This window comes from Setaria italica, chromosome VI, assembly GCF_000263155.2.
Source record: "Setaria italica strain Yugu1 chromosome VI, Setaria_italica_v2.0, whole genome shotgun sequence".
Taxonomy (NCBI): domain Eukaryota; kingdom Viridiplantae; phylum Streptophyta; class Magnoliopsida; order Poales; family Poaceae; genus Setaria; species Setaria italica.
Genome location: NC_028455.1, coordinates 29030950 through 29041597, shown reverse-complemented (window position 1 = coordinate 29041597; position 10648 = coordinate 29030950). Strand labels below are relative to the sequence as shown.

Sequence of the window (10648 nt, the reverse complement as noted above, 5' to 3'; positions counted from 1 at the left end):
GCACAGGCATCAGCACAAGCAACGCACGTTCCGCCCGGCCCCGCTAGCCGCCGCGCTGCCGCCCCGCCCCGCTTGCCGCCGAGCGCCGCCCCGGCCGCCCGCCCCGCTAGCCGCCCGTGCCGCCCGCCCCGCCCCGCTCGCCGCCGCGCCACCCGACACCGCCCCGGCCCGCGCCGCTCGCTGGCCCCCGGCCGCCCGACGCCGCCCCCGGCCCGTGCCGCCCGCGGCCGACCCCGGCTGCCCCTGGCCGCCCTGCACCGGCCTCGGCCGCCCCGCGCCGCCCCGGCCGGCCCCGACCCCATGGTTGACCCCTGGCCCCGACCCCCGGCCGCCCACAGTCTTTGCCTCCGCCACCGCCGATGATGTTCCCTCCACCTCAGCCACCCACAACTACTCCTGTGAGTCACTTGACACATTGTGCTTAAGATTCAATACTTTAAATTTGACAACTTTAGATGTTAGCTCAGAATGTCCTATCCTATGTGCAGAATCAATCGGCGGCTTCGAATAATGAAGATCAAGATTTGTCGCAGTGGTCTCCTTGGCCTCCACGGAAGTTGACTTGGTTGTGAACTTGGTTGAAACTAAATTATGACTTGAACTTGGATTTATGGATTGTTTCGTGCTTATGTTGAATTATGCCTGTGGTGTTTATGAATTATGCCTGTGGCCGTGAATTATGCATGTGATTGTTTATTACAAATGCCTGTGATATGTGTATTGTGAATTGAGAGGGATCCGTTATACGTGGCAAAATGGGAAAAAAGGGGGGTTCTGGGCACTTTGCCGAGTGTTACACTCAGCAAAGAGGGGTCTTTGCCAAGTGTTTTGACTTTAACACTCGGCAAAGGTGCATTTCCCAGGTGTAGGACAGCTTGTTTGCCGAGTGCAAGGGACAAGGCACTCGGCAAACAAGGGATCTTTGCCGAGTGCCAGGCGCGAGGCACTCGGCAAAGGCCCTAATTCCCAGCTACACGGGCAGGGTTGTTTGCCGAGTGCCCACCCCCTGACACTCGGCGAAGACACCATGTTTGCCGAGTGCCAAGGGCAAGGACACTCGGCAAACAAGCCGGCTTTGCACTCGGCAAACGCCGGATCTTTGCCGAGTGCCTCCCGTCTGGCACTCGGCAAACCCGCCGTTACGCCCGACGCCGTCAGCGCGTATTTCGCCGAGTACATCTTTTCGCCGAGTGTTTTTTGGCCGTCGGCAAAATGTTTGCCAAGTGCTCGCGTTTTGACACTCGGCAAACTAGTCTTCGCCGACACAAAATTTGCCGTGTGCTGTTTGCCGAGTGTAACACTCGGCAAAGCCTTTGCCGAGTGTTTTTGGGGTTTCGCCGAGTGCCTGTGGCACTCGGCAAAGTTTCTGGTTCCCGTAGTGTATGTTATGTTGTGTTACATGTAAGTACAAGAAAAGGAATATGTCGTAATATTGCAAAACTTGACGCAATGAAAATATCATTGTAAGTAAAGTATTTTTCTCTTTCTTTTTGCAAGGTTTTTTTTTCCAACTTGGCATAATCGTTACTGCCCTAAGCTTACAATAAAAGAACTGCAAAAGTTCTAGGAGGTACCGAAACTCAGGGATAAGGTTTCACCTAACCATCAACGCAAAGCAATGCATAATTGGCTAATTGCAGAGTTTCATCGGCAGCAGCTTATCCAGAGACGACAAACGGGATCTACCTGAGCTCATTGCTCGATGACGTTGGAAGCACTCACTAGCCATGAGTGAGAGAGGTTGGTGAATCACATATCCACTACTGCCTCTCCAGGCACCGAACCAGATCCGCCGTATATATTGTGATGTCAAACGATGAGATGATCCACCACAAGAAAGAGGGGCAGGCCAGGGGAACCTTTTGGCCTTATTTTTTTAGTTTTTGTTTGGTTTTCGAGATGCGCAATTCCATCCCATGCATGGTGGTGCAGCATTGTTGTTGAACTTTCACTAGCTTGGTAGCTCGTTTGCTAGCCCGGAATCCTTTTGTACTTGCAGTAGTGGATATTTTGAGCGCCAATCATTTATGTTTTGAAACCGAGCGATTTTTGTTCTGGATAAGCATGAGAGGGAGATGCTACGTTGCTACTGTTCGCATTGAGATGGGTAGAGTGTTTGGTAGTAGGCCAGATTTTGAATTTGCAATTCGGAATTCAGATAGAACATATGAATTGTCAACACAAAAATATTAAATAAATTCCCAAGCCTTGGACGTGCATAGGCTTGCATGACCAGTAAATTGGCACGTCCACTTTACGACAAAACTTGCATGTCAGCGCCGATGATGACTCACTCATTTAAATTTATCGTTATAGAAATTAGAAGGCAGAAAACAACAGCATCTATCACAAAACAACAGTCCCGAGAGCTACTTGGGCTGCAAGCCCATGTCTTTATGCTATGCACAGCCCACTGGGGGAGTGTGGGTGCGGTCCATCACACAGTTTTTTTGTTTTCTATTTTAGTATCTGTTCCTCTTTCGGTTATGACATTCAATTTTAACCATTCATTAATTTTCAACTTTTTTATGCTAGCTATATTCACTAAGTTCTACATATTCTCATGTAGAAGAACTAGTACAATAATATGGAGATCTACGTAACATTTCTAAAGACATAGTATAACGATGCAAAAAAAATAGAACAAAATAATTGAGGGAAAATAATAGAAAAATCTACCATATATAGGAATAAATTAAGAGACATTTTTGTGGAATATAAGACCGAAAAAACAAATTCAGAAACCAAATCAAACCATCTAGGGAAAAACTTGCTCAATAATTTCCAAGATATTTTTGACAATTCAACAGGGCATTTATTTCTTTGCTATCCATGTCCAAATCCCCAATTAAATATTTTTGACAATTCAGCAATGGAGCAACTGGAGAGGGAAAGAAATAACAGCTGCAAAATGCAAGGATTTTAATGACAAAGATCTAAAAAGAAAGGATTTTGATAATTAAAAACAGTTCATAGTTTCTTATTTCTTAACCCCACAAAAAAGTTACCATGTTTGAAACCTTGTTCTACCTATGTTACAAAGTTACCATGTTTTGAAACCTTGTTCTACCTATGTTACCCTTCAACTGAGGTTCATATTATATTTTGGGCTCTAGCAGTACTAAGGAAACACCGTACAAACTACAAAGGAAGGCGAAGGTCTCCCTCCTCACACCAATCCTACCCTCTGGCCCCCATTTCCCAGCAGGAGCTTCATCCGTGGGCACCAAGTTACCGACTGGTATGCGCTGCTCCCTCACTTCCTGTGTTTTTGTTTATTCTTTTAGCGGAGAGGTGATGAAATCTTTGGCTGGAGCTCCCTAGGTTCATTCCTATTGGCGCCCAAAGCGGTCTTGTATAATAGTAGTGTCTCATGTATTCGCATTGCTTGCCTGTTGCCTGAATTGACCTTAGTTCATGGATTCTTGGTCGCACTGGCTGTCCCAGTTTAACCATTTTCTGCTAGGTTTCAGAGTAATGTTCAACAAAGAAGCGAACATTCAATTTTGCAAGTATTGTCTCCAGCCAGGCATGGTTTCTGGTCCCTCATAGGAGATGTGTTTCCGTGTACTGCCCCATTTGAGAATGGCTTTGGGGAATTATCTATGCTTTCTGACAAAAATCATTTTTTATATCAAGTTTCGCTTCTAGGGTCTTGAGTAATTGTTTTCATTGCGCATTAGGCCATGCAATTTACTGGATAAAAGTAACCACAGTGACCATGTAATTTTTTGAATAAAAACAAATGTTCCGCTTATGTAATTTCCACTTGATGGCGCATGGACCTACTTGTTTATAGGAGAAATAATCTCGTCCTGACTTCTATGCAAATCTTTTGATCAGGGGTGAAATGAAGCTGGTTTTCTGGAATTGGTTTTTGCTATTCTTCACATTAGTTTTGTCGTCATGGGGTTTGACATTGGATGGCCTAGCTCATCTTGGTCTGTCCAAAAACCTCATGCTACCGAGCAACATAAGCTCTAGTTGGAATGCTTCTAATCAACTCCTTGTAGATGGAATTTGGTTACTTGTAATAGAAGGGGTAATGTGATTTCTCTTGACTTGACATCATTAGGAATTTCTGGTTCACTAGGACCTGAAATAGGGTATCTCAAATACCTGCAAGTCCTCAGTTTATCCAGTAACATATCTGGTTCAATTCCTTCGGTTCCTTCGGAATTGGGAAACTGCAGTATGCTTGAAAAATTGGATCTGTCCCAAAATTTCATTTCTAGCAATATACCATCATCAATCAAAAACCTCAAGAGATTGTCATTGCTATCATTATACATCAATTCCCTGAATGGAACTATACCAGAGGAGTTGTTCAAGAACTAGTTTCTGGAGCAAGTGTACCTCCATTACAATCAGCTCACTGGTTCTATCCCCTTCTCGGTTGGTGAAATGAAAAGCCTTAGATCCTTATGATTGCATGAAAATATGTTATTGGGTACTCTCTCGATTCCATTTGCAACTACACCAAGTTGGAGGAGCTCTATCTACTTGATAATCAACTGGGTGGCGGTCTCCGAAAGCCTTGAGTGAGATCAAAGGCCTCAGGATTTTTGATGCAACAAGCAATAAATTCACAGGGGAGACCACTTTCAGTTTCGAAAACTGCAAGTTGGAGATATTCAGCTTGTCATTCAATAATATAAAGGGTGAACTTCCATCATGGCTGAGGAATTGCAGGAGCTTGACACAAATTGGATTTGTCAATAATAGCCTGGAAAAATTCCAACTTCTCTAGGCTTATTGAGCAACCTAACATATCTTCTACTTTCTCAAAACTCCCTCTCCGGGCCAATCCCTCCTGAGATTGGTAATTGTCGGTTGCTGCAATGGCTAGAGTTGATGCAAACCAGCTCGGGGGCAATGTTCCTAAAGAGGTGGCAAATTTACGGAACTTGTCAAAACTCTTTTTGTTTGAGAATCACCTCATCGGAGAGTTCTCTGAGAATATTTGGAGTATACCAACCCTTGAGAGTGTCCTAATTTACAATAACAGTTTCACGAGGAAGCTACCTGCAGTGTTAGCTGAGCTGAAGTCCCTCCAGAACATTACAGTATTCAATAATTTCTTAACTGGGGTAATTCCACAGAAGCTGGGTGTTAATAGCCATTTGGTCCACATGAATTTCACAAATAAAAATTTTGTTGGTGGTATCCCACCAAACATCTGTTCAGGAAAAACATTAAGAATTTTGGACTTGGGGTTGAATCATCTCAATGGTAGCATTCCCTCCAGTGTTGTGGACTGCCCAAGTTTGGAGCCAGTTATTCTCCAAAACAACAATCTTGATGGGACTATTCCGGAATTTGGAAACTTTTCAAATCTAAGCTATATAGATCTGAGTCACAATTCTTTGAGTGGTAGCATTCCAGCAAGCTTCAGCAAATGTGTAAATATAACTGACATAAACTGGTCTGCGAACAAGCTTTCAGGAAGAATACCACCTGAAATTGGAAATTTAATGAATCTGGGAAGACTTGACCTTTCACACAACATTCTATATGGCTCTCTCCCTGTGTAAATTTCCAAATGCTCCAAGTTGAGTTCCCTTGATTTGAGTTTTAACTTTTTGAATGGTTCGGCACTCAGTACAGTAAGCAACCTGAAGTCTCTGTTGCATCTACGGTTGCAGGAGAATAAATTCAGTGGAGGCTTGCCTGATTCTCTTTCACACTTAGGTATGCTTATTGAGCTGCAGCTTGGTGGCAATATTCTTAGAGGCAGTATCCCTTCAGCATTAGGAACATTGCTACAATTGGGTACTGCCTTGAATCTTAGTGGCAATGGTCTAGTTTTTTATATTCCACCACAATTGGGTAATTTGGTGGAGCTGCAATGCTTGGATCTGTCATTTAATAATCTCTTGGGAGGCCTTACGACATTGGGAAGTCTACATATTTTGCATGCCTTGAATGTTTCTTACAATCAGTTTAGTGGACCGGTCCCAGATAATGTTCTAGTGTTTCTGAATTCCACACCAAGTTCCTTCAATGGAAATCCAGGCCTCTGTACCTCAGTACCAACAATCCTTATTGTAATGGAACTTATGTCTTGAAACCGTGTGGAGGTTCTAACAAAGGAGGAGCATATGGATCTAAGAAAATCCCACCAAATATGTTTAGGGAAAATTTGAGATAAATATTTGGATTTGGGGTTTTGGAAATGGTATAAGCACGGATATTTACCGTGTTTGTTTTTGTAATTGGGTAAGAGAAGGTGATTTACAATGTTAATGTGATTTTTGAATGATAGAGTAAAATAATTATCCAGCCTAGCCTTTGCTTCTGCAGAAGCATTAGCCTTTTATCATTGCAATTATGCAGTTGTTAGACTGTCCATATCGTGCAGACAACCGTTAAATTTTTTGACAAAACCAGCATAGTTTTGGAACAACTTAGGGCCTATTGGACGTTCTAGTTTTTAAAAATTCATGGTTTTAATGAACTGTTGTTTAAGAGATCAAATACCTGACAAAGAAACAATTGTTTAAGAAAAAGAGGTCCCAAGTGAAGTCTCTTATAAACTCAAAAAGGACTACCATGTTTTCAAAAATACAGAATTTATTATGTCGAAGCACCTCTTAGCTTTCAAAAATCAAAGTAGTTTGTAGAACCGTAATATTCTCTAAAACTCTGAAAAACTTTGTATTCGAACCAGTAGACACACGATCTAATACTAATATGTATAATGTCACTCTGTGTTTCAGTGAAAATACTAATATGTATAATGTCACTCTGTGTTTCAGTGAAGGTTCCCATGCTGCACTAAGCGTGCTCGGTTCGGTAGCACTGGCATATGATGCTATACATATATCTATGGGCCCATCAGAAGGTTTGGACAGACTCAAATATGGAATTAGACACCAAGACACATATAACATGAAGATCATGATGTAGAGCGGCGTAGTCTACATGGAAAGACAAGAATTAGTCGAGAATTAGGAAGGTATTCGTTGTAATAGAGTAGGGCTTCTCTAGTCGTATTCAACTGGTATTCTTGTAACCAACCGACCTGTAACCCTGCCCCGTGTATATAAGGCAAGGCAGAGACCCCCTCCAAAGCAATCCAACACAACCAACATACAGGATGTAGGGTATTACGCTATTCAGCGGCCCGAACTTGTCTAAATCGTGTGTCTGCGTTTTCTTCAAGTTTCTGATCTCGATGAGCCCCACCAACCAAAACACTACCTTAGGCACCCCTCGGTAGGTACTGGGTCCAAACACAACAATAAAATCAAACCTTGTTTTCTTCTTCTGGATCCAATATTAATAAAATTAAAGAATCCATACCAGTTACCAGTTGGTTGCATTGTTGACAGTACCAATCCTGGTGTGCAGAGTGTATGAATTGCTTTTCAAGTTTAGCAACAAAAGGAAATTAATGAAAGTCTTTTCAGCCAATGAAGAAAGGACGAGCTTGACGGGACGAACAGGTTTTGCCAACGGAGAACCACCCATATCTACCTACAGGTTGCACGACGCAGCCAGCAGAGAGTCACGCAGACACGCACGCATAGTAACGCGTCGTTGCAGTCGTTAGGAAACAGCATGTGGACACTGACATCAACTGATTCTATGGCGCTGGTACCTGCAACAATAATTGCTGATACTGTACTAACCTTTGACGAAATTGACTAGGCCTTTCAGATTCAGACTCTCGGTCGTTTACCTGTCTCTCCTCGCCAATGTGAACCCGCGCTGCCATTGAATCCCTGTTTGAACTTTGAAGTCCGAATACACGCGTGGATGATTTGTGTGCAGACTGCAGAGTTTTTGAGTCATTCTAGAGTCAACCCATGGCGTGACGACTGGACTGCCTGACTGCTGTGCAAATGGGAAGGCCATTCGTGCTCCCTTTTTAAGCACATCGATGCCAAGTGCAAGAGATCAGAATAGCCGCACGGCAATAGCAGCACCTTGCCGTGCTCGCCGCAGCTTGATCAGTTGACCAGTTCGGCACGGACACAAGCCCGTTGCAAGGATTCCAGTTGGCTCCTGTACGTGTATGTTCTTCTGTCTCCTCTGACTTATTCGTACCTTTATTTACTGCTATCCAGGTTTCTTGGTTGCATAATGTGTTAGAATATTTAACAAATGAGAGTAAAATAAGCAATTTTTTTCATAAATTTCTAGTACTTTTGCCTGTGGGAGAGCATGGGTTGAGGGACTAATTCTACAAATTTATTAGTAAATTCCATTGAACGGATAAAATTTTCAAGCATACGTTTAAGAATTCAAGGCATGTTTCTTCAAAGACATGGTGGGAACGCTAAAAAATTTCACAGCAGCTGGTGGCTTAGTCACAACGCTTTGCACATACACAATTCTCATTCTTTTTGTGCTTCGGCCTGTGACCTTTTGTGAAACTAACGGTCTGCAAACTTTTATGAAACCTTTTTCAGGTACCAAATGAGCCTGCTTTTGTGGCCTTGGCTTTCTCTATTCTTCTCTTTAGTTACGTCATCATGGAGTTTGAGTTCAGATGGTCAAGCTCTTCTTGCTCTGTCGAGAAACCTCATACTGCCAAGTTCTATAAGGTCCAACTGGAGCGCTTCTGATGCAACTCCTTGTACATGGAATGGAGTTGGTTGCGATGAAAGGAACATAGTGATTTCTCTTGACCTGACATCATCAGGAGTTTCAGGTTCACTAGGACCTGAAATATGTCGTCTGAAATACCTGCAAATTCTCAGTTTATCTGGTAACAACATATCTGGTTCAATCCCTCCAGAATTGGGGAACTGCAGCATGCTTGAACAATTGGATCTCTCCCAAAATTTCCTTTCTGGCAATATACCAGCATCAATGGGAAACCTCAAGCGATTGTCACAGCTATCACTGTACAGTAACTTGCTGAGTGGAACTATACCAGAGGAGTTGTTCAAGAACCAGTTTCTGGAGCAAGTGTACCTCCATTCCAATCAGCTCAGTGGTTCGATCCCCTTCTCGGTTGGTGAAATGACAAGCCTTACGTCCTTGTGGTTGCATGATAATATGTTATCTGGGGTTTTACCCGCTTCGATTGGTAACTGCACCAAGTTGGAGGTCCTCTATCTACTCAATAATCAACTGAGCGGCAGTCTTCCTGAAACCTTGAGCAAGATCGAAGGCCTCAGGATATTTGATGCCACAAACAATAGCTTCAGAGGCGAGATTCCTTTCAGTTTTGAGAATAGCTGCAAGTTGGAAATATTCATCCTGTCATTCAATCAAATCAGAGGGGAGATACCAAAATGGTTAGGGAACTGCAGCAGCTTGACGCAGCTTGCATTTGTCAACAACAGTCTGTCCGGACAGATACCACCTACAGTTGGTTTACTGAGAAACCTCACTTATCTTCTACTTTCTCAAAACAATTTGTCTGGTCCAATCCCTACTGAAATTGGCAACTGTGAATTGCTTTTGTGGCTGGAGTTGGATGCAAACCAGCTTGAGGGCACTGTTCCAAAAGAACTAGCAAACTTGAGGAACTTGCAGAAGCTGTTCCTTTTTGAAAATCATCTCACAGGGGAGTTTCCTGAAAATATATGGGGCATCCAAAGCCTTCAAAGTGTCCTCGTCTATCGAAATGGTCTTACTGGGAAGCTACCTTCTGTGCTTGCTGAGCTTAAGTTCCTGCAGAACATTACACTGTTTGATAATTTCTTCACCGGAGCCATACCACCGGGACTGGGTGCTAACAGCCGTTTAGTCAAGGTTGATTTCACCAACAACAGTTTTGTTGGTGGGATTCCGCCAAACATTTGTTCAGGGAAAACATTGAGAATTCTGGACTTGGGCTCTAATCATCTCACTGGTAGCATCCCATCCGGGGTTTCGAACTGCCCAAGTTTGGAGAGATTCATTCTTCAGGGCAACAATTTCAGCGGGCATATTCCTGAATTCAGAAATTGCAAGGGATTAAGTTACATAGATCTTAGCCGCAATGGTTTCGACGGTCCGGTCCCACCAAATATATTTTCAAACTGCCCTTGTTCGCTGCAAATCAGTCCCCAAGCTAACAACCTGAATGGATCCATTCCAGGATTCAGTAATTGTACAAACCTAGGTGTTTTAGATCTTAGTTACAACAACTTTTCCAGCAAAATTCCGCCAAAAAATGCTTACTGTGTTCGTTGTAAGTTGTAACTCACGAAAGATAGGGTGATTTACAGTTAATGTGATCTTTGATTGATAGAATAAAACAAGTGTCTTCCGTTCAAAAGAAAATAAAACAAGTGTCTCGCCTTTGCTTCTGCAGAAGCATATAGCCTTTGATATTTACAGTTATGCCGTTGTTACACACATCGTATAGGGAGTTTTAGACAAAACCAGTGACGATTGAAGTTTTAGACAAAAAACCAGTGTAGTTTTGGAAGGAGAAACTCGTCGGTGAGCATAGTAGCACATGCATACCAAAAGACTGGTTAAACGTAACGAGGTGTGCACGGTCGAAGCAACATGGCATATCGTAAAAGGTTCTGGAATTGGGAGCACCTTGTTTTTGTCCCAGTTCCAACCAGTTGCTCGTTGACAGTACGAATCCGGGTGTAAAAGCAGGAGGTTGTGTATGCTTTTCAAGGTTAGCAGCAAAGAAAATTAATGAAAGTCATTTTAGCAAACGAAGATAGGAACAACTGGACAAGACAGTGTC

General features: G+C 43.1%; 1 protein-coding gene and 1 pseudogene across 1 annotated transcript; both read left to right on the top strand.

Annotated features, from left to right (window-relative positions):
• Positions 1-3850: 3850 nt before the first annotated feature.
• On the top strand, positions 3851-4408 carry LOC101761936 (annotated as a pseudogene).
• Positions 4409-7922: 3514 nt separating this feature from the next.
• Positions 7923-10213, top strand: LOC101756139 (leucine-rich repeat receptor-like protein kinase PEPR1). Its single transcript, XM_004974696.3, has 2 exons — positions 7923-8018; positions 8418-10213. Exon 2 carries the CDS (start codon positions 8425-8427, stop codon positions 10141-10143), a length of 1719 nt encoding a protein of 572 aa, XP_004974753.1. The 5' UTR covers positions 7923-8018; positions 8418-8424; the 3' UTR covers positions 10144-10213.
• Positions 10214-10648: the final 435 nt, after the last annotated feature.

Excerpts from the sequence above, each read along its gene's own strand:
- LOC101756139 (XM_004974696.3), top strand. The coding sequence starts at position 8,425 with ATGAGCCTGCTTTTGTGGCCTTGGCTTTCTCTATTCTTCTCTTTAGTT.